This window comes from Homarus americanus, unplaced genomic scaffold (assembly GCF_018991925.1).
Source record: "Homarus americanus isolate GMGI-L3 unplaced genomic scaffold, GMGI_Hamer_2.0 scaffold2539, whole genome shotgun sequence".
Lineage (NCBI taxonomy): Eukaryota > Metazoa > Arthropoda > Malacostraca > Decapoda > Nephropidae > Homarus > Homarus americanus.
Window position 1 is genome coordinate 6,456,076 of NW_024725489.1, and position 22,487 is coordinate 6,478,562.

The following is a 22,487-nucleotide window of genomic DNA, read 5'->3' on the forward strand; positions in this document are numbered from 1 at the left end:
TAGTACAAACCCAACATATAAATTGAATCTTTTATAAAATAGTCATTGATAATAGCACTCATTGCCATTAAAAGCAATTAAGAATATGATTTACTATGATTTAATGGATACATTAGTAAATATGTACTGTTTGATGATTTGTTTTTAATGATCTGATTTGGCTTCTCTATTCATTTATTGTTGTCTCTGTGTTTTGGCCCACATGTCCCAAATGGCCATCAGAATACTGTACGGTATGTGGTTGTAAAGAATATTAGAGTATTAAACAATAATTATATCTTACTCACAATATATATACAGTATATATATATATATATATATATATATAATCCATTTGAGCTGTAAATACCAATGAGATGGAAGGTTTGATACATCATGGACAAGCATTCAAGAAATTTTCAGTCTATCAGAGTGATCATTTAACCCTTACCAGGAGCCCCTGTAAAGTGTAATGGTGACAGGTGTCAATAAATCATATGTTCATTATACCATGTATCAGTGATAGGTAGGCTTTGTCATATTTTGTTGCATTCGTTACACTTAATCATGTACTGTATATATAATTATATATTATAGATTATTTTTACAAGAATCTTAACTCACATTGAAATACCTTCTTTTATTCTCCTTTAAATTTTTTACATTTATATTCTCATAAATTTATTTTATGATCATTGAAGCCATCAGTTAGTGACTCGCGGTATTTTAGCACACTGATAAGTGAAAGTTCCACTATGTCACAGATTTGTACTAGATTAAGCCCAGGGTTTAGGAGGTGACTTGCATGTAATGTTCACAAATGTTACAGGTTCTAACCTGAGAAACCCTAAATACTGGTGGATGAGATTAATTCATGAATTAGGGAAAAAGCAATGAGTTGTAGGTGACACAAGCCTTGCCTGCTGTATTTGTCAGCTGCAACCCCACACTAATTCCAACTGACTATTCTATGGGAAAAGAGAGTATCTGAGTCACCTTTACTCTGGACTTAACCACGAAATGTGATAGCTGAATCCATCTTTCATTTATAGCCTGTTCATTTAGGTAACCTGCACATCTAAGGCCAGGAAACAAAACCGTTTTAAAATCAGTCTAATTGAAACAAAACTAAAACCATTACCTGAAAGGGAATTTGTAATTTCTGTACAGTACATCAAAGGAATCTCAATACTGGTGCCAACATACAAAAGGGACAGATAGATCCTTGAAGACCGTCAAAGAGACCTCAATAGCAAAAGCCTCTCGTAATGGCCAGGCCAAAACACAACAGTATGCTGATAATATATATCTTTGTAGCTAGACACCCGATACCCTGAACCCAGAAAATATTTGCCCAAAGTACCGAAATAATGTACCTGTAACACGAAAGAAAGACAGAAAACTCTCTCAGCCACCACTGTAGAGGGACCACTAGCCCCTTTAGAACTGCGTACAGTATTACACCCAGTTGGAATACTGAAGATAACCACTTAAACACTCAGATGCAGTGAATAGATTAGTGCCCGACTGGGTATTCACCAATACCCCTGTATTTAGGCCTAATGAGGGTGTGACGGCATCTACCTGTGCCTGGAGAATGCAACTCCCTCTGAACGTCCAATGGTAGGACCTACAAGGCCTCGGGGGGGGATATAATAAAATAATAATGATAATAATGAAATAAATAAAGTAAATAACAATTATAATAAAAAAATCAAGAGTGAGAAATTATATATGCATGTTGTATTGCCAAAGTAAGAGAAACAATTGAGACCCTGAAATTGTGTGTAAATGAGTCAGAAAGTCGGATCAGCAACCTGGGAAATTGGTCCCAATTTTTGTGATGCCATGGCAGCAGGGTCTACCATTAGACAACACATTATGCTTCCAGTATCTTCCCAAGAGGTTGTACCTCACTGTTATGATAGCTGCCTACTGTCTACTACCGCGGCCGCCTACTCGTTGATAAATTATTTTTTTTGGCTCTCCCACAGGTTGTAGAAGTTTTATTTCTTTTAGTACATATTATTTACTTTACTAAACCTGCGGGCACTTCGGATCACCTGAAGTCCACAGCTTATTTCACCTGTTATGCTAATAATGGTAATGCTGGAGCAGACAACTAACACAAGAAGTTGTTCGATTAGGTTACTTTTTTCCACGTGATCTTTGGGTCATAGGAAGTAATGAAAACGATACGAAATTGCACAGAACCTGGATACAGCCCGTTAATAATCCTGTAAGCGTGATGTTGGACTTCGTAACCATTGTGGTCTCTTGTATTCACTAGCGTAGCTAGGGGGGGGGGGGGCGGTCCGCCCCGGGCGGCACTTTTGGGTCTGCTCATCACCCATATCTGCAGCTACTGGAGACGTTAATCCATCCCTTTGTATCGGCGGCAAGTTAATCCTTGTCGTGTCTGACCTAACACCTGACCCACATCATCACGGCCACGTCATGAGCTACACCCTTGCTATGCGCCCCCCGCCACACACACAACCTGTAACCTGTTGAGGATTAAGGAAACAACTTCAAACAAGTACGCCAGTGAGCTCATGTGGTGTGGGTCAGGTGTTAGGTCAGACACGACGAGGATTAACTTGCCGCCGATACAAAGGGAAGGATTAACGTCTCCAGTAGCTGCAAAACCATGCAGTCTCGGGTCATATCAGTTCATGTACAGCCGACCAATCCACCAGTTACAAGCAATTCACTTCAGTTCTGCACAAGTCTCCATCGTGACAAGACGAGGGGAGGCTAGACGACTTTTAAGTTCTCTTGTGTTTTCGATCCAGTTATTTACTTCGTTGGAAGACATAATACTATAAGGTAAGAAATATTAAAGTATTGGTTAAAAAATATTGATGTGACTTTTGCTGCGGTACTGAGATTAAATATTAAGATTTTGTTTCACTGCATTGCGATTTTATACTAAGACACTATCCTCACTGGGGTACAGACAAAAGCCACCCAGACGAAAGCCACGGGAGGGGGGGGGGGCAAACTCAAGGGCCGCCCCGGGCGGCACACACTCTAGCTACGCCACTGCTTGTATTCATGTCAGGAATAAATCTCATCATTTTGTTCTGAATGCTGTAATTAATACCTTGGATTTTAGCATCTTTGTTAAGGCAGAGTCCGTCCATGACCAGCCTAGCAAAGGTTCCTACGGGCATCAGCTGAAAGGCATTTAGCATTTCTATTGAAAATTTTTATCCCGCCATTTATTTTATTTTTTATGCTCCGATTAATTCACCAGAATGAATCCGTCGCCCTTGTGTCCAGAGTTAAACAGATTTGGGATGCCGTAAAAATTGTGAAAACAATCTAAGGTATTGTGGATGCATCATATAGACAAGTTATTTCAATGTTTATGATATTATTACTATTTACTACATTTATGGTATAGATATATCATAAGTGATATTATATTTTCATATTGAGATATTAAACATATTGATTTAGCTTTGATTACATGGCTATATCCCTAGACTTATTAGAGGTTTATGTCCTTATTATCTGTTCCCTCGCCATCACCAGTGTCAACAACTGTGTTCGTCTACCCAAGAATGTTACGTTGACTCACACATTATTGTTTTGTTGCAGTTTAGCAGATTCCAGCAATGAAAGGTAAATATTAAGTAATTTTAATGTCTTTATTGTATGATTTCCCCCATCAGGTACAGAAGCTGTACAATACAGCTTCATGTTAGTGTCAGGTGAAGTGGGTTGGCACCTCCCCTTATGAGTGCTCTCCTTCCTGTTATTATTTACATGTGTGGAATTTCTCAGACCATTGTATATGTGGTCTGAGGGTTAATATTCATTTTAGGATCAACAAGGAACTTCACAACTCTGTTTATATTGGGAGAATGAAAAAAATAAGTAAATTTTCACTAGTTGCTACTATACGAAATCGGTATTATTTAGCTTTAGTGCCCCCGAAAGTTATAAACTACCTAAACATTTACATCTCGCTATTCTGAGCATTTCGAACCCCATATATACGTTACGGAAATGGATAACAACGACACAATTGAATTTAATTGATGTTAAGTAGTTTTCACTCTTCATCTGTGAGATGTTATCTGCGCATCACGCATGCGCAATGTTGACTGATGTCATCCAGTCGTGACCAATGAGTTATCGATATCATCATGCGAATTTTTTTCGACCGATTACAATTTTGTTTTTCTCAAAGGAAGCAGCTTCGGTATGATTTTAATTTCATTGACCAGTTTCACAATGGCCGTGGTGGAGGTTGGTTGTCGTTTGTGCTCCTACGATAATTTTAAGTTTATTGCCGAGCTTTACGAGAAAGACGACTGCATGGTGTCACTTCCACCAATTAACCAATTAGTACAGAGGCACATTCATGGATGTATAGTAACAGGCTGCTCTGTCCTCGGTTTCAGTTCATATTGTGTACAGCTCATCCATGCTCGTGTTACAAGCAAATTTACGAATATAATATCTCATTGAAATTTAAGTTTTAGGTAATGAAGTAAATGTTGGTGTAAAGCACATTTACTCCAATGTTCTTGTATTGAGCATTAATACTTTATTTAATGTCGGTAAAATACAACCTGCTTACCTGTTTTTGAAAATTCCTATATGCTTTTGACATTTCACCTTTGCATATGTCCTCAGGTGGATGCATGTTGCTCAACAGTAGGATGCACCAGAAATTGACCATAGGTGCTGCACTTGTTTCTTTATTGTGCTGTTGCTCCGGCTCCCACATATGTGATGGTGTTGAAGATGAGACGCCAGTACACCACCTCTCAACCAAGACTTCATATTTTAATGCAGAAAAAGATGAAAGCTACTGGGAAAATTTTAAAAAGGAAGGTATGTAAGTACAGGTGTTTCCACTAGAAGCTTGGGTGTTTAGGACCCAGGACAGGCTTAACCTGGTACAATAGTGGCAGTAGTTTAAAGATTAGTCTTCTCCCCAAAAACAACTCTAGCACTTAGGAAGGGGGTAAAAAAGAAACTGCAATTCTCACTCAGAGTATTGTCCTCATATCTGAGGGTTGGCGACCACAGTCCTCCACTCTAAACGTTTCTGGGCTGTTCTTATCAATCCTGCGAAGTTTTGTATCTCTCTGGGGACCCAGTTTATAATTTCATTCATCGATCCTAGTCTCAGTCTTCCCAATGCATTCCTCCCCTCAACTTTGCCCATTAATATTTCGGTTATTATCCCTTCTTCCCTAATTATATGACCAAAGTATCTAAATTTTCTTTTTATAGGCGCTAACAAATCAGATGTTTATGCATGATTCATTTTCATCTTAATGAACCAACAGCAGGGCCGGATTCAGGAGTGGGCAAAGTGGGCAGCTGCCCAGGGGCCTCCACAAAGAGGCTGCCCATGGGCCTCCACAGGTCTAAATCCGGCACTGACCAACATCACAACCAACTCCACTTCTCCTGCCCACAAATAGTGAAAAGACTTATGATCTTTGCTTTTGCATCAGAAAGATAAGTGCTGGTCACTTGAGCCCATTTCTCACTAGCCCGTTTTGATGGCAACTATTATTACCATAAGCCGGAATTTAAATTCCCTGTACTTTTCATTACCCAGAAAATAAAATTTTAGCATTCCGAGAAATTATGAGAAAATCTCTGTTCCAGGTATTCAAATAAATTTCCAAGCAATTGCGTCATGTGCTGAGTGGGTGGATGGATAGGCTCAGAATGCTCGTGAGCGTGAGCTACGATTCAGTACTACTTTCATGTGACAAATCATGGAAAAATAATTATTTAAAAATTCAAAAAATATCTTTCCAATTATGAGGGTCATTTATTATTGTTGTGGAGTGGTCCTGCGTGGACCACGTGGACCTTCCAGGCCACCCCGCATGCCAACAACTTAGCCGTGCCACGCTCAGTCATAATCATCATAGGATAAGGTAAGAAATTGATTTCCAGTACAGTGAACCTTTGAAGATTCGGACCCTCGTGTTTCCTAGCTGGAATTGATAAAATGCTACTACGACCACATAGTTGGCACGAGCAATCCCTGATGGAGGTTCATGGTGCTTAAGAATAAGGTGAATGAACAGGCTTTGTGTGAAATAAAACAAAGCCAAAGATTGCTCTTGTTGTCCTTGTGGCACGGTGGTAATGATTTCTGTTTGCACACAGAGGTCCAGGATTCGATTTCCGACATGACTAACTACATAAGAGGTGCCAAGTCTACATGTGATCATTACATATAAGGAAAGTTATTTGGGAAATTTCAGTAGAGTGGTCTGATCTTCTCAATATGAAGTGTGAAGTGGTTGGCTTCTGTTCCTTCCAAGATTACAGTAGTTCTGGCCAACAGGTTTCATCCTGGAACATGAGGTTTCACCCCTTAGGCATGGCTGGCATTGCTGTTCTTGAGTTACCTAATCACTGGTCAGTTATGAATTTGGATTTCCTAATTAATCCTTCACTTATAGCTTAATAGTTAATGTTATGGAAATTGTACCGGTAATGTACAAGTAGTATTAATTCTCTCTAAATATTCATAAATTTGATAACTGTGTATTCACTTTCTTCTTTGTAGTTTTTGTTTGGTTTTAACTCAAAACTATTTTCTTGTTAGTTTGGGGATGCGCTGCACAGCAGATGTGGCTCCTCAATCGCCACGGTACACGCTACCCAACGCAGAATGATATAGGCTCACTAATGAATACATTGCCAAGCATGAGCCAGCAAATAGAAGCAAATCATCACCAGGGCAGAGGTACAGTACTGTATATAAAAATGTTTTGGTATTTGGTATTTTCCACAATATTTCTCATACAGTAGTAAAATAATACAGTACAGTGACCCCTCCGTTAACGAACTCAATCCGTTCCAGAAGTCGTTCGTTAACCGAAAAGTTCGTTAACCGAAAAGTTCGTTAACCGAAACCATTGTTTCAATGGGTTTTTGGGTAATTGGTTCCAGCTCACTGAAAATTTCCTAAATTCAACAAAAATGGTAGAAAAGTTCACTTACTTTGAGGTGTGTATGTAGAAGGCTCCTGGATGATGATGATGATGATGATGGGATTTAGAATGGGGGTGGAGGAGAAGAAGAAGGAAGGCATTGGGGTGGAAGAGAAGTCACCCCATGGCGCCATTTCACCCATAAAATTTTAGCTCTCTTGGAGTAATTCAAGATTATTTTCTTTAAATCAACACTACACTGCATTATATATTGTCAATATGTAAAATATATTTCAAAATGACCAATAATTTGCTTGGAAACACAGAAAAAAAGCGTTTAGTTGAAGAGAGTCTCAAGCAAGATGTTACCTCCAGTGAAAACAGAGAGAGACTAACTCCTGTTTGCTGTGTTAAGAGGCTGGATGCCGCGCATTAAACTAGTCACTTTACCTTCAATAATGTTCAATAATTGTTAAAATGACTAAATAATTGAATATTAAACTTTTAAAATTATTGAATAGTATAAACAACTTGATATTTACTAAAATAGTAAGGAATTTAAGCCCTAGAACCGATTAATGTATTGGCGGACTGATACTAAAGCTGGTTGCCCGGTCAGTGCAAGCAAAAACATGTTGAGGTCGGTTCGTAAGAACTTCGTTAATCGAATTTTTTTTCGTTAACCGAATTGAAGATCCTTATGGAAGGCAGTTCGTAAATCAAAATTACGTTAACCGAGGTGTTCGTTAAACGAGGGGTCACTGTATTATACAGTATACTGTAATTTTAAAATGATGTGTATTCATGAAATGAAATTGTTTATGATTGTTTTATTTATTATAGATTTACAGAAGTTTTATATATATACAATTAGTCCCCGACTTAAGACCGACTCGACTTACGTCCACCTGCACTTACGACCGCCTCAGTCGTACCAAAATGTGGTCAAATCATGTATTTTTGAGTCCCAGAGTCAGTACACAAAAAAAATTTTGTACTGTATGTGTTATTTAAGCATTTCCGACTTACGACCTGGATGTCGGTCCCTAACCACGTCGTAAGTCGAGGAGTACATATATATATATATATATATATATATATATATATATATATATATATATTGATAAAATCACACGGGGAAAATGGAAACAACGGAGTACCTTAGCTTTCGTCTTTATTCAAGACATCTTCAGAGGCAACTGGATTACATGGACAGAGAGAGGCTTAAATATACAGGGTGACCTTAAAAACATGAGGTCAGGTCATAATGATGACATCCACTAATCCCCACACCAACACACACGTAGAGGAGCTTAAGAGAAGGGTGGTGACGTGACTAGCCAGGTCAGGTCAGAAAAAAGGGACCCACACTAATAACTATCATACATCTAGATCAAAGGTTTTCAAAGCATTTTTAACCTTGGGCCACTGACAAATAAATTTATGTAACATATTATCAGTTTTGAACTGACCATCACTAAGGTTTATTGATTTTAATTCCTTAATCAAACTAGCTTCAACCAGAAGTCTCTGGACATGTCTGACTCTTGATACTGGATGTTCATATACAGTACAGTATGTCACTTTTATCATATTGTTTGCTGTGAGCTGAGACTTCATTCCTTAATTCTTTCTTTGAATCCAGAAATTAGTTTGAACAAATAGTCCTTAATGTAGATTTCTTGCATATTCTACACACAACTTTTGTTCACCAAGGTGGCTCTTAGATTATCTTGCTTCGCTGTTCACTGAGTAGTCCTATCCATAGTCGTTAGTGTTTAGATTCATTCTCTGCTTTTGTTTTTCTGTACTTTATTCACATTAAGAGTAGTGTGTGTTTATTAATTTTTTTATATTGGTTTCACTCAACAGGTTGTTTAAGACAAGAAGATTTAGAGCAGATAAGCAATTGGTTTCCTCCATATAGTTCCCGGGATAAGGAGCAGTTGCAGGAAGTGGGTTATGATGAGCTCTTCTCCATTGGGGAGTACTGGCGTAACATGTTCCCTCACCTCTTCAATGTGACCTATGATCCTGCCAAGTTCAAGGTAGACAAATTGTGAGCATATCTTAAGTGGTTTCCTCAATTTTTCATTATCCTTTTCTTAATAATTATTCTTTGTTCTGTTTTAATTTCTTGCTATCGGTAAATAAACTGGATATTCTCAGATATGTAGCATTCTTACAAATACAGTTACAGTGCAGTAATTCCTTTGTTATATAGATTTGCTGCACTTTTCCTAATTTTGATATTTATATAACTGTGCTTGCATACTGTCCCACCCCCTTTTACTTAACTACAGCTCTTATACCCAAATAGGTGGAGGTGGACGGTAACAAAGTACAGTCAGTTGCTGAAAAACACTGCCTTTTAGAAAAATCGTGCTGTAGCCATTGATTCAGTGGGAATTGAGGTGTTAGTTGGTAGTAGGTTCAAGAACACCAACATCACTGACATGGGACCACTTTCATATTATTGCTAGTTTTTATATGTTCTGTTATACTAACTGTTTTAGTTTAATAGAATAAAAACATATCAAGGGGGAAAAATTCTTGTGGTATGTTTGTAAAGTTTCTATGCGATAGAAAACGGAACTGTGAAGGAAGGTGCAGAATGAACATGGTGAGCTAATATACTTTTACTTTTGTCCTCTTCACCAATGATCGGCTCGTTAGCCGCTTGGGCGATCGGTCACGTCTCTGTTATGCACTGTTGGCAAGTACTGGGCATGCACCGGCTCCTGAATGTGCTTGAACCTGCTTCAGTGTTGGTCAAGTCTGGTCTTGAAAGAGCTCACACTCGGTGTCGTCACAACACTTTCTGGCAGATTGTTCCAAGAGTTCACAATGCTCACTCCGAAAAAGTTTGCCCTCACAGTTTTCTGGGCCTGCGGCTTCTTCAGCCTTGAGCTGTGACCCCTTGTGGGGCGAGCGTCCGCCAGCTCCAAGTAAGGACACCCGACTGAGTAGTAACCCTTGAGATGCTTATACACCTCAATTAGGTCGCCCCTTGCCCGTCTGTAGTATATGAACATCCAATCTCTCAGGGTAGCTAAGTTGCTGAGGTGCAGGCACCAGTCTGGTGGCCCTCCTTTGAACATTTTCAATCAACTAACAGTCCGTAGTATATCTCGGGGCCAGGCGGGGTGACTACTCCAGGTGGGGAAGCACTTCACTCCTGAAGATCGTTACGAGGGACTGACCGTCTAGATATTTGAACGATCTTAAAAGACCTAATAATTTATTTGCCTGATTTACCTTCTTCTCGCAATGGCCTGAGAACTTCAGCTCATTGTCAACATACAAACCTAGGTCCTTCTCACATTCAGTCTCAAATAGTGCAGTTTCTTCATCCCGTTGGGGCATATGATACGCTTCCTTACCGTTGGTACGCCCCAGGTGCATCCTCTTACACTTCGTGACGTTGAATCTCAGCAGCCATTTCTTCGACCATTCTTGGAGCTCACAAAGATCATTCTGCAGCTCTTCACAGTCCGCTTGGTTCTTGATTTTCTGAAAGAACTTGGCGTCATCCGCAAACATTTGTATTTAGGAGTGTACAGCGTCAAGCATGTCATTTATGAAACAAACAACAGCGGGCCCCATACACTGCCCTGTGGCATCCCCCTCGTGACAGGTACAGATGATGATTTCGTGCAATTAACCACCACACACTGCTTGCGGTCATGCAGAAAGTCTTCTATCCACGCTAGGACATTTCCCCAAATTCTGTACCCTTCCTGTTTGATTTTCAGCCTTTCATGGGGTACACTGTCAAAAGCCTTGGCAAAATCTAGGTATATAGTGTCAATATTACCACCCTGTTCCAGAATATGGGTCCAAATATCCAATACCTTGAGCAATTGTGTTAAGCAGGAGCGCCCCAGCATAAAACCGTGTTGGCAATCCTTTACAAGGTTGTTTCGTTGTAGATGTTCCATCGCGGCATCTCTGATAATGCTCTCAAGTACTTTGCATACTATGCTGGTCAGGCTTCAGTACTTACACCAGCACTGATCATGTCACCCAGGTAACAGAACTCATGACCAGGGATATATCTCCAATGTTGAGTTTCTCCAGCCTTGCTGTGGGCACATGGTTACCTGTACGTAGAGAACACTTAAAGTCAGCAACATCATGCAGTCTGCCATCTGCCCCACTGCACTTTGTGTGTTCCCACCTTCCACACTCCTTGCACATTATTGAGTTGCTACCAGCATCTTTCTTATAGACAACACACGGTCCTTTTCCACTTTCCACTTTGGATCCCCCACCCACACCACTAATCATTACTTTTGTTAACCACATTAACTCTCAGGCCCTTTAACTATATTCCATCCTTCCTTTTCTTAAATTTCTCCATTTCCTCATCAGTCCTATTGGCTGTTAGCACAAGTCATCAGCATAAGCAACTTTCAGGGCAGGCCAGTCCTAAAGTCCCATGATTTTGTCTTCATGGACACAGTATCTTTCCACTCTGGGATTGTGTACAAACAAGGGAAACAGACAAGAATTATTATTATATGTGGTGGGAAGATATGTTTTGCTTTGATTGACCAGCAACGTACATAGTGTGCATTCAGTGTTGAGTTATGCTTGGCTAGAAATATGTGCCACACTCACTGAGCTCTGATTACTTGAGGAAATGTCTCGCACTTGCTGCTGAAATGTCCAAATTAAAGTAACGAGGTACGAGACCTCCATAAAATAAGTAGCCGGTTAAAAGTACCGATAATGGGGTAAAATGTTACCCAGTAAAAGTAACAAGAAGAAAAATTACAGTGCAGTACTTTTAAGTTAATTATTTATTCAATGGCACATCATATTAAAAAAAATATGGATATGGTGTTAGGAAAATACCGTAGGGTCAAAGTAGGATTAAGGGAATTAGAAGGAGATACAGCATCCTGAAGGTTTAGGATAAAAGAGTTAAAATTGATGTTACACATATGAGGCCCCCCGCATCGTAAGGTTTGCTCAGACCACCCTGGGTGAAACCCGTTTTTTGTTGGAAAACACTATTTCCGGCCTAGCTCTATGTGATGGTAGTTGATAAGATCTCCTTACTACACTGTAAATAAGGTTGAAAGCCCTTTGAAAATAGGGTAGAACATCAATTTGTGGCAGACAGGAAAGTATGGGCTTGGCTATCGCGTCGTCAGGTGCTCTTGTCCCGTCAGTGAGTGAGTGAGAGGAGCGAGCTGCCAATCACAGCGGCCAGCCAGCAGCCTCCTTCCCCATCTCAGCCAATGACAATGAGCGTCTGCTATCTACGTCACGGCCCCTCCAGCCAATGAGCGCGGAATCCCTCTCTCCTTCTCCCTCAGTTCTCTTTTGTTGTGGCGGGATCTACACTCTGATCAGGCCCGTCCTTTGGGGTGAACAGGGGCGACCGCCCGGGGCCCCGCAGGACCCAGCACTAGACGCAGTGACCTCGGACACATTACCTGTTGACTGGTTAATCTGACCTGACGGCCTATGCCACCATCGCAACCGTGACTTTACCATCCATAGCGACAGTCCCATGGGGGTTGGTGGAGGTGGGTTCCTCTGACCGCATAATCTGGGGCCCCGCAGTGGCTGAGTTGCCCCGGGCCCCGCACCCTCCTAGGGACGGCCCTGACTTTGATATTGATTAAAGTCAGAAAAGCCATAAGCGGGTGGGGGTTTTGTTGCTTCAAGTCATCATTGCAACAACCCAGTACATTACTTCATGTCGTGCAAGTACAGTCCTTTAGCTTCAAAATGCATGAAAAATGAATGCTGTATCTCAAAAAAACAACAAAGTTATGCATGTTTGAAGTTGGAAAAACTTTAAACACGGTTTTCTCGGCTTTCAAATTTTGGCGCGAGTTACCCATACGATGCAGGGCGCCTCATATCTGGTCTGATTATACGTGAAGATTGGATTTGAAAGTGTATTTGGGTGAAGTTAGTGGAATGTGGTGTAAAGGAAAACGGAATATAAAATGGGAGGGCAGAAGAAAAAAATAGCTTGTGTTACAGATTTATTAATGAATGTGCATTGTACTACAGAGATAATGATTAACAGGGCACCTGTTATATAATTTACCCAATTTTACAGTAGGTGTAGACATATGATAACTAATAGGTAATACAATGTTTTCTATTACTCCATTACTTTCTTCAGGTAGATTATACCGTGAAAAATCGTACTGGCCAGAGTGCTTACCATTTCTTCAGGGGCATGTTTGGAGAAGATGCAGTTGGAAACATTGAATTTCCTCAGCCATACAGCCCAAACTTCATCTTGAGGGTTTGTGTCAATTGTGATTTTATGTTTCAAATGTAAAGATAAGTGGTTTGATCTTGATTTTTTGTATTATAATCTTCCATATGCATATAAATAATCTTTAGAGCAATTTGTGAAGTTTGTTGTCTGATTCTCAAGTTTATAATTGAAGGATTTGAGTCAAATTCAGGGTTCATCTTGGTGTACATGTTGATTTGCTGACCTCTGAAGATTCAAATTTGGGTCAAAGTTTGCTTCATAAACTCTGGTTGGACAAGGTAAGCTCTATTGTAAACCACTGTGTAAAATAATTACAGATTTGAGTAGTGTTTTGTAGAAAATTTAGTGGTAATATAATTTATGGTACAAAATTGAATTTGATTCTAAATAACAAAATCCAACTGTGAAAATCTTGATACGGTATCAGGTGGCATAGTACTGGAGACTGTAGGTCTTTATCTGTGTTTCATGTATGTAGAATAATTTTCCTCTTTACTTTTTTCTTTCTTTGACAAATCCAGTTTTACAAAGCTTGTCCTCGCTGGCTTCGTGAAGTGTATAAGAACAATGAAACAACATATAAGGAACGGAGATTATTTGTTCAAACTGAAGAATTCCAGAGTATGGCTCATGCTGTGAGTGCTAGACTGGGGTTCATGCATCCTCTTAAGCCAAGTATGTACTATGGACTATAATGATATTTATGTATTGATTTTTGTATTTTAATGTTTTTAATGTTGTAAAATCTGAAAATGCCAATAAAAATGTTAATGCTAAGAAAAGTCTCTCTGAAGTATTTAGTTTCTTGTCTGATTCATAGCTTGTTAATCAGTTGTTCATTTAATATTTTAGCTTCACTTGTCATTTCTCTTCCACAGGAGAAATTGTAGCGATTTATGATGAATGCCGTTATGAAACAGCATGGTGGCCAGCTCGAAGAAGTGCATGGTGTTCAGCTTTCTCTCCCTCTGATTTTGAGGTTTGTTGTACTTCATATTCACTGTGTCATGCAGGACAGGTGGAAGCTCCCATATCCTACATTTTAACATACAGTAACTCCCCCCAAAACGACAGTTTTGGTAATGTGAAAAAATTCTACTAACTGGCAAACCTCCCATTGAGTGCCTCTCACACCACCCACCACACTCTGGTCACCACCACACTCCGGTCACCACCACACTCCTGTCACCATCACACTCCTGTCACCATCACTACCTCACACCACTGTACGATTGTGGTCAGTACAAATTTGTACTGACCACGGTCATACACCACCACCACCACCCTAATGCCATTACATAAATACATACATACGTATACTGTATACAGTACTGTACCCGGGTTATGAATATCCGAATTATGAACATTCTCCAATGCGAACAAGGTTAAACTTTAAATTTACAGTATTTTTTGTACCTGACGACTTTTTTTTTTACTTTAATTTACTGTATTTGTCATTCTATATATATATATATATATATATATATATATATATATATATATATATATATATATATATATATATATATATATATATATATATATATATATATATATATATATATATATATATATATATATATATATATATATATATATATATATATATATATATATATATATATATATATATATATATATATATATATATACACACTTTATAATGTATCATATAACATGATTTGTGACTCACTTCATCAGGTGATGGAGTACCACCAGGACTTGAAGTATTATTATGAAGACAGCTATGGTCACCCCCTCAACTCAAAGACAGCATGCAGGACCCTTGCTGATCTCTATACTAATATGAGGTGAGTTTACTATTCTTTCTGTTTATTTATTTGGTTATCAATGTATCAGTAAGATCTATACCTAGTTAAATGGAACAGAACAGAGCACCAAGACTCATTAGAGAAGGAAAAGTATAGTCTATACAAAGAAGAAATAAATTCAAGTAGACTTTTTTTAGCTTCAGTAAGTTGACTTTGTTCTCCTAGTTGTTGTCTCAGTGTGATGTCCATCTAGATTGACTCTTCCACCCTCATTCATGAATTTTGACGATTCTTTGTGGTCTCTTTTTCATGTTTCAGAATGACAGTCAACAATGGGGTGGCCAAACCTCAGGGGATATTTTACTTTGCACATGACAAAACCATCTTTAAGGTTAGTATTGATTCCATATTATGCACTGCAGAGTGTTTTTACAAACTTACGTGAGCACAATAATCAAAAGAACATTAAAGTTTTACATGGAAGTTCAGCTAACTGAAGGGCTGAGAAAGACTGATTACCTAGTCTTTCCATGCCATTTCTGATGTCAGTATCTTCATGTCAATTACGTTGTACAGGTTGAATCTCTCAAATCCAGCACCCTCGGGACCTTACCAGAGCCATTCCAAAGAATTTTCTAATCCTCTTGTGGTCAATATACGCATACTGTATTATGGTGCCAAAACACCTAAATAAGTTATCTTTGTTGCACAATTTTTAGGTGTTGGCACTAGGATATACATATAGGAAGCATAAAAAAATGACATAAGACAAGAAATATAGGGTATAGTTTATTTTAAGTACATACAGGTACTGTATTATAAATACAGTACAGGCAAACTAAATTTGTGCCAGACTACAGTTGATGCCAGACCATGGAATTCTGGACTAGCGAGGTCCAACTTGTATCACTAATGACCCAGGACAACAGAATTGTTATTTTGGTCAGCTCAGATTTTCATTAGCCCATATTTTCTTGTTTTAGTTCTTTCAGGTAAAGTTTTAAGATACCAGGAAACTATTGGGATTGCTTTTCTTAGTACTGTTTATTATTAAATTGTTGACTGTCCAGATGCTTCTCTTCTAGTCCTGATGTGGATATTGTATTCCAATTTGGGAGAAATTATAGTAGATCATTAACCCACATAGCATACATACACACACACACAATTGGTTCCATGCACTTACTACACATAGCAACAAAAATTAAGCACTAAATGTACAGTATTGTGTAAGTATCATCAAACATTATTGATAGACAATATAGTACAGTAATAAAATAATATTAATATTGGAACATGTACAGTATTGTTATATAAAGGCTTGAACTGCATGTAAAGTCCTTAAGCTGTAAGCCATCACAATGACCTAAAGCACTTAAGATTAAAATGCTAAATAGGAAGTTAAAAATTCAAAGAATTAAAAGGAATATCATGTTTACCATAATTTAGGAATTTAAGGAAAGTGAGAAACTTGAGGTAAAATAAATAAAAAGAAAATAGCTCATTTTTCAGGCTGTACATCTTAACATACCTGAAGATCCACCAAGTACAGACACTACCCGGGTTACAGAACACTCGATTTACAGAAATTTGATGATACAGAATGCCTTCCATAAGTCCCATTATAAATTTTTGGGGGGATGCACAGCAGTTTATTTTATTACAGAAGGTAACTAGTACATTACAGCATTACAACACTATTTATGGAGGATTATGCATATGGCAGCAGAGCACATACCCCCCTGTGAGATTCAGTACAGGGTATACAGTACATATTTAGCTTGTGGATGGGTCATTTTCGGTTTACAGAAAATTTGGCTTACAGATAGGGTCAAGGAACGGAACTTTTTCGTAAACCGGGGAGTGTCTGTACTGCATTCACTGGCACATCAAAATAAGTGATCCACCGGTTTCAGTGGAGGGTTCATATACAGTTCATCTCTTAATATTGAATATTTATGAACACTATATATTTACAGAACAGGTAGGTGTTTAGATAAAAAGTCTGTATATAATTTGCAGTTACCCAAACTTTTCACATATGGAACAAATATATCTTTTTGTACAAGTTTGATTAAGTACAGGTAATGTTAAAATATATATTGCAGGGGGCAAAAGCTTTGTTAGACTGGAATTTTTGCTGTAGGTATATCTGAAAATCTGACTCATGATATTTTTTTCATTGATGAACATTGGTGCTCAGACTGTGTAGTACATGGAGAAATTTCAGCAGGAGTTTTTTGTTTTTTGGGGGGGGGGGTATTTTTTTATAGCATGGCAGTCTTATAAACCATTGAGCCATTGATTATATTCGTTTTTATCCACAGACTAAAAAAGTGGGGGCATGCAGGAGGGAAGAAGAGGGAGAGAGTGAGAATGAGGGAAATGGAAAGATTGGGATGGAGGGAGAAGCAGGAAGGAATGGAGGGACAGGCAGGGACAGGGGGAAGGGTACGGGGGGAGGAAGTTGGGTTAGAGTGAGAGAAAGAAGAGATGGAGAGGGGGGAAGTGAAGGAAAGAATATGGAAGGGAGGCAGATGGTGAGAGGGAAGGAGGGAGCAGGATAATCTTGGAGTTCACTTTTCAAATTACCTCTAGGTTATAAAAGTTATATATCTAGTTCTAATTTATGATACAGATAACAGCTGAAATTCTGCATCAGGTACTTCAGTTTTAGGTATGTAGATAATAAAATATGAAGATATGAGGACATACATGCATTATATTCTTTTACAAACATACACACCGGATGATTTAAGTACAATATTGTATATAAATACCATCTAGAATCTAGATGGTATTTATATACCATCTAGATTCTAGATGATAGACAGAGTTTTATTAAATAATCAAGCTAATCTTAAAAAATGTGATTTCAGGTTCTGGCTGGTCTGGGATTATTCCGGCCTCCGCAACATTTAAAGCATAACAATTTTGCAGAAATGAGGAACAGATATTGGCGAACAAGTTTTGTGTCTCCCTTTAGTGCTAATGTTGCATTTGTTCTATATAGGTAAGTTGAATTCATGGGGTGGAGTGTTCCTCTGCTGATACTTCAGAAAAGCATTACTATACTATAGTGTGTCAAGATGAAGATTTTTCTCCATAGTTTGTCATTTCCCATTTCTTGCAGTTCATTTCTTTAACTTTAATTTTCTATTATCACAACTTGTCATAATCCACTAAAATAAAGTTACCCAAAGTTACTCAAAGTTTTATATATTATGTAAAAAATATTGTTTATTATTCATTAACAAAGAGTGTGGACATAATGGCATCAGCTAGAACAGAACTCTTTGACAGTTTTAGTGCATAATTCGTAAAATACACATGATGATCAAAGCAATTTAAATTTTTTTTTTTTTTTATTATGATTCATGAAGTGCATTAATAAATAAGTACAGAATGATAAATTGCTTACATGATTCTCTCTTACTTTCTCCAGGTGTGGTCTAGAGTTTAAAGTGGGAACCTTCTTCCAGGGTCAGCCCACACCCCTCAAAGAGATTTGTCAGGGAGTGACTTGCCGCTGGGAGGAAATAAGTCCATGGCTGAATGAGAATTACAAGACGTGTGACCTAAGCAAATTGTGTATGATGCATGATGAACTCTAATGAGGGATTGTTTAATGTTTATGTAACTAAGTTATAAAAATATAATTTGAAGTTTTACAAATTATAATGACTACTGCGTGTAATTTTTATTTATCGATTTTAGATTGTGACAGACTTGAAATGCCATTTGTTAACTTTTACCTGTGATTGACTAATGTGTGAATAATCCTGAAATAATGTAAGACATCTGAGATATAGAACAAGCACAATATACCCTCAATTTAAGCAAGGGATATGTTCTTGAGGAGCCTTGTGTATGTCACATTCATTCAGATCGTACTGTACTTAATTTCTCGTAGGAAATAAGGGTATGCAATTCTAAATCTTCACATCTCCCAAGATACCATTCTTTGCAAAGAAATAAACACTGAATTGTCTTAAATGAATGATGATAATTATTCCAGCTATTGAGTTGAATTTAAAAATTTTGCCACATACAGCAGCTAGTTTAATGTGCACTCCATATTGTACTGTGTATATATTACACTAATTACCTGTACGTTGCATTTATAGTATACATGATTGCATACTTTACTCACTCAGTCTTTTGCCCATCTATTGGTTGATGTGGCACACCCCTTGTAGCCAGTGTGTAGGAAAGTAGTCACCACTGCTATTGATGGTAGTTTGGGAGTGAAGAAAACACAACTAAGAGATGGAGAATAAAGCTCCATCTCTTAGTCATGTTTCCTTCACTACCATCTGTCCACTATGAATAATGTTCACCACTGCTACTTTATCACTTAAGGTTCAATGGGGCTGTCAAGAGCAATGGTGATGATAGTAGCCATTGTCTCCATTCTACACGACACACACGTAACCATGCACGCACATACATACACAGGCATTAATAGATGCCAAGGTCATTAGACAGTGGTTTTCATAAAATGTTCTTTGTTTTTTACAGTGACTAAAATTTGTTAATTGTAATAATGTTATGCTTTTAGAGTAAATATTATCATGCTTTAGAGTGAAACTGTGTGAAAATTCAGTTAAAAGACAACAGTTCCTGCTCTACCAAGCTGCATTCCTGCCAAACCACCCCACCACACCCAGTATGAAGCGTTAGTATGTACATGAGTGCCTACAGGCTGTAAGCCAATCACAGTGATCTGTGAACCTGACATCATAGGCACAGCTAAGCTGATTGGCTAAGACCAATGAACTTCCCTTAAGGTGCCATCACATTGGCATTCTTTCATCGGCTTTTTTGTCAACTTTCAGAAAATCGTCAAACTTTTTGTTGTGCACCGTCACACATGCGTTTAGAACCAATTCACCAGTTTCCCTCGTTCGACAACTGTCAACAAACAAGATGGATCCAATTGACGAAGAAAGCGCAGCATTTCTACACCTTTTTTGGTGTATGAAGAGTCCTGGTGATCCCAGAGACAGGGGCGCTGCCTTATCTGGTTCAACAAGAACTCCTCAGAGAGGCGTGTCCATACTTGGGATATTATTTTATCTGTTGGCTCCGTCATGTTGTTCTTATTCCCACGTGGTCAAAATGTAAACAAATTACATTTTCTTACCTTTTTAAAATCACAAAATTTAACATAATAATGAGTAACCTGGGGAAGAAGAGTAACAATTACTATCTAATAATTTTAGCTTTATATTTTAAGTAAAAATCTGTTTATTTTTTATCACTATTTGTAGTATCAATTACAGATCTTGAGTTGACTCTGGTAAGTTGTCGTACGAGTCGTCAGTGCAGACGGTCTGCACCGTTTGACAAAAAGCCAACAACAACGCTGACGATTCGTGAAAAAAGTTGACAATAGAAATGCTAGTGTGATGCCGCCTTTAGAGAGTCAGTCTTACTTTGCTTGAAATCTCAGTCTAGGTTTGTTTGTGATTCGGTGAACATGGTTTGCATTAGTGGCAGTTGGATTAACATTAATTAACCCTTAGACCCCAGGCGTTGTAAGACCCGCTGAAACCCCCCCCCCCCCAAGCAGGCATATTTTGGTAAAAAACATTTTTTAAAAATCAATTGTCACCTTATAAATGGGTTAATCAATATAAGAAATACCAGAAGACTGTAATTACATTCAACTTTCATTTTAGCTTTGTTAGAGAGTTGTCTGGGGTGTTGATGAGCAGTGTGGAGTGATGGAAGATGTCTTGTTTGAAGCTACTATGCATAGCCCACAGCAAGCAGGAAGTGAATTTGACACGCACTTGCAACATACAATTCTTACTTGAAGGCCCTTTTATATCATATTTCAAGCATATACAGTACACAATATATTTCTATTTTCCTCAAAAGAATTATAAAATACTGAGCAGTAGGAATATTTAGGCAGCACAAAACTTATCACTATTTTCAAATATATACACTATTTACATGTACTTAAACTGAATTTAGAACTTCTTTATTGTGTGGAAGTGTAATTTTGTAATATAAAATGCACAAGGCAACTCCACACTCTTTGCACCAAGCCACTATGGTTCATGATGGCTGGTGGAATGGGGAGGGGAGGGAGTGTCAGTCTCTAGGCCTATCACTGTCCTCACCGCCTCAACAAACTCAACATCATCTGGGTTCTGTTTCCTCCCTGTCATTGTCTTCGTCAACCAATACTATATCAATGCCACTCAAATCAAGCAATTGATGATGAACTCAATTACTGTCAAGCGGGTGTGGAGGAGTGAGGTGGGTGATAAGAGAGGTCTAAGGACGTGCATTCCTCACAATATCTGGCGGGTAACTGACCATCAGGCACAGTTTTAAGTCAAATACATACGTGAGTTGAGTTGCCAATTACACAAATCTCTCATACAAAGTATTTCCTCCCGCCTAGACATTCAAGATATGCAGTGAAAATTAAGAACCTGGGGTTTAAGGGTTAATGAGTGCTCTTTAGGTATTATCCATTTCACGAAATGTATTGTGAGATATGTGATCTATTAATTACTGTAGGCTTATATTGTCTATGTCATTCTTAAATTTTTTTTTTAAATAAATGAAGAAAAGTTTTAAGTCATAAATTCATCCCTCCCTTAATCCTGAGTTAAAAGTTGATAAAAATAGAGTACTGTAACTTGATGTAATAATTATAACCAAGTGAACTTTGAGTATAAGCCTGATGGTATAAAGACAGTACCGTACAGTATCATAAGTACCACCATGTTTATGTTGAGTCAGTGAGTAGTGACTGTTAACCCCCCCTCTTACACATCTATCCCTACGAGCTGTCTGATGTAATGAATTAGTGACGAGTACACACACACATGTACACACACTGGGCTTCCACCATGAACTTACTAAATTAATAAGTTAAAGGTGTTTTAAACTGATATTAGTGCTTGTTATATTTCTCTGCCATTGTTATATAAAAGAACATGTGTTTTAGTGAGAAGTATATGATAGCTAATAATTGTTTAGAAGATAAGAGAAGGCTGTGGTTAAATTTATCAAGGGAAGGATATTTTTTCTTTCTTTTTTTATCATTTTCCGATGTGTAAGAACATGAGAGTGAGAGAGTTCCTCTCTCTCCTTCAACCTCTCCCCCTCCTTCCAACCCTCCCTCTCTCCTTCCACCCCTCCCTCTCTCCTTCCACCCCTCCTCCTTTTCTTCCACCCCTCCTCCTTTCCTTCCACCCCTCCTCTCCAACACCCTTCAACCACTTCATATTCATACTCCTCCTCCAGGCCCTACAGTCCCACACCCTCCATACCACACCCTTCCTCCACGCCCTCCATACCCACACTCCTCCACGCCCTCCATACCCACACTCCTCCACGCCCTCCATACCCACACTCCTCCATGCCCTCCATACCCAAACCACTCTCCCATACCCTCCATACCCAAACCACTCTCCCATACCGAAACACCTCTTCCATGTCTTCCATACCCGTACCCATCATTCCACTCCCTCCATACCCACATGTATCCTATACATCCTCCATACCCACACCCCTCTTCCACGCCTTCCA

The 22,487-nt window shown here is 38.5% G+C and overlaps 1 protein-coding gene across 2 annotated transcripts; it reads left to right on the forward strand.

Moving 5' to 3' along the window:
- Positions 1 to 3,327: 3,327 nt before the first annotated feature.
- LOC121865065 (multiple inositol polyphosphate phosphatase 1-like) lies at positions 3,328 to 21,526 on the forward strand. Of its 2 annotated transcripts, XM_042364400.1 has the most exons (11): positions 3,328 to 3,609; positions 4,630 to 4,830; positions 6,578 to 6,718; positions 8,778 to 8,953; positions 13,057 to 13,182; positions 13,680 to 13,833; positions 14,037 to 14,137; positions 14,860 to 14,969; positions 15,249 to 15,321; positions 17,810 to 17,943; positions 18,376 to 21,526. In XM_042364400.1, the coding sequence occupies exons 1-11, from the start codon at positions 3,603 to 3,605 to the stop codon at positions 18,542 to 18,544; spliced, it is 1,392 nt and encodes a 463-aa protein (XP_042220334.1). In that variant the 5' UTR covers positions 3,328 to 3,602; the 3' UTR covers positions 18,545 to 21,526. The 2 variants fall into 2 exon arrangements, with proteins under 2 accessions (XP_042220334.1, XP_042220335.1); XM_042364401.1 differs by lacking the exon at positions 3,328 to 3,609 and having other exon boundaries at positions 4,714 to 4,830; positions 5,292 to 6,718.
- Positions 21,527 to 22,487: the final 961 nt, after the last annotated feature.

Bases quoted from the DNA above. Each gene is read 5' to 3' on its own strand.
- LOC121865065 (XM_042364400.1), top strand. The intron at 13,183-13,679 runs GTTTGTGTCAAT...TGACAAATCCAG, and splicing joins GCCCAAACTTCATCTTGAGG to TTTTACAAAGCTTGTCCTCG. The intron at 14,970-15,248 runs GTGAGTTTACTA...TTCATGTTTCAG, and splicing joins GATCTCTATACTAATATGAG to AATGACAGTCAACAATGGGG.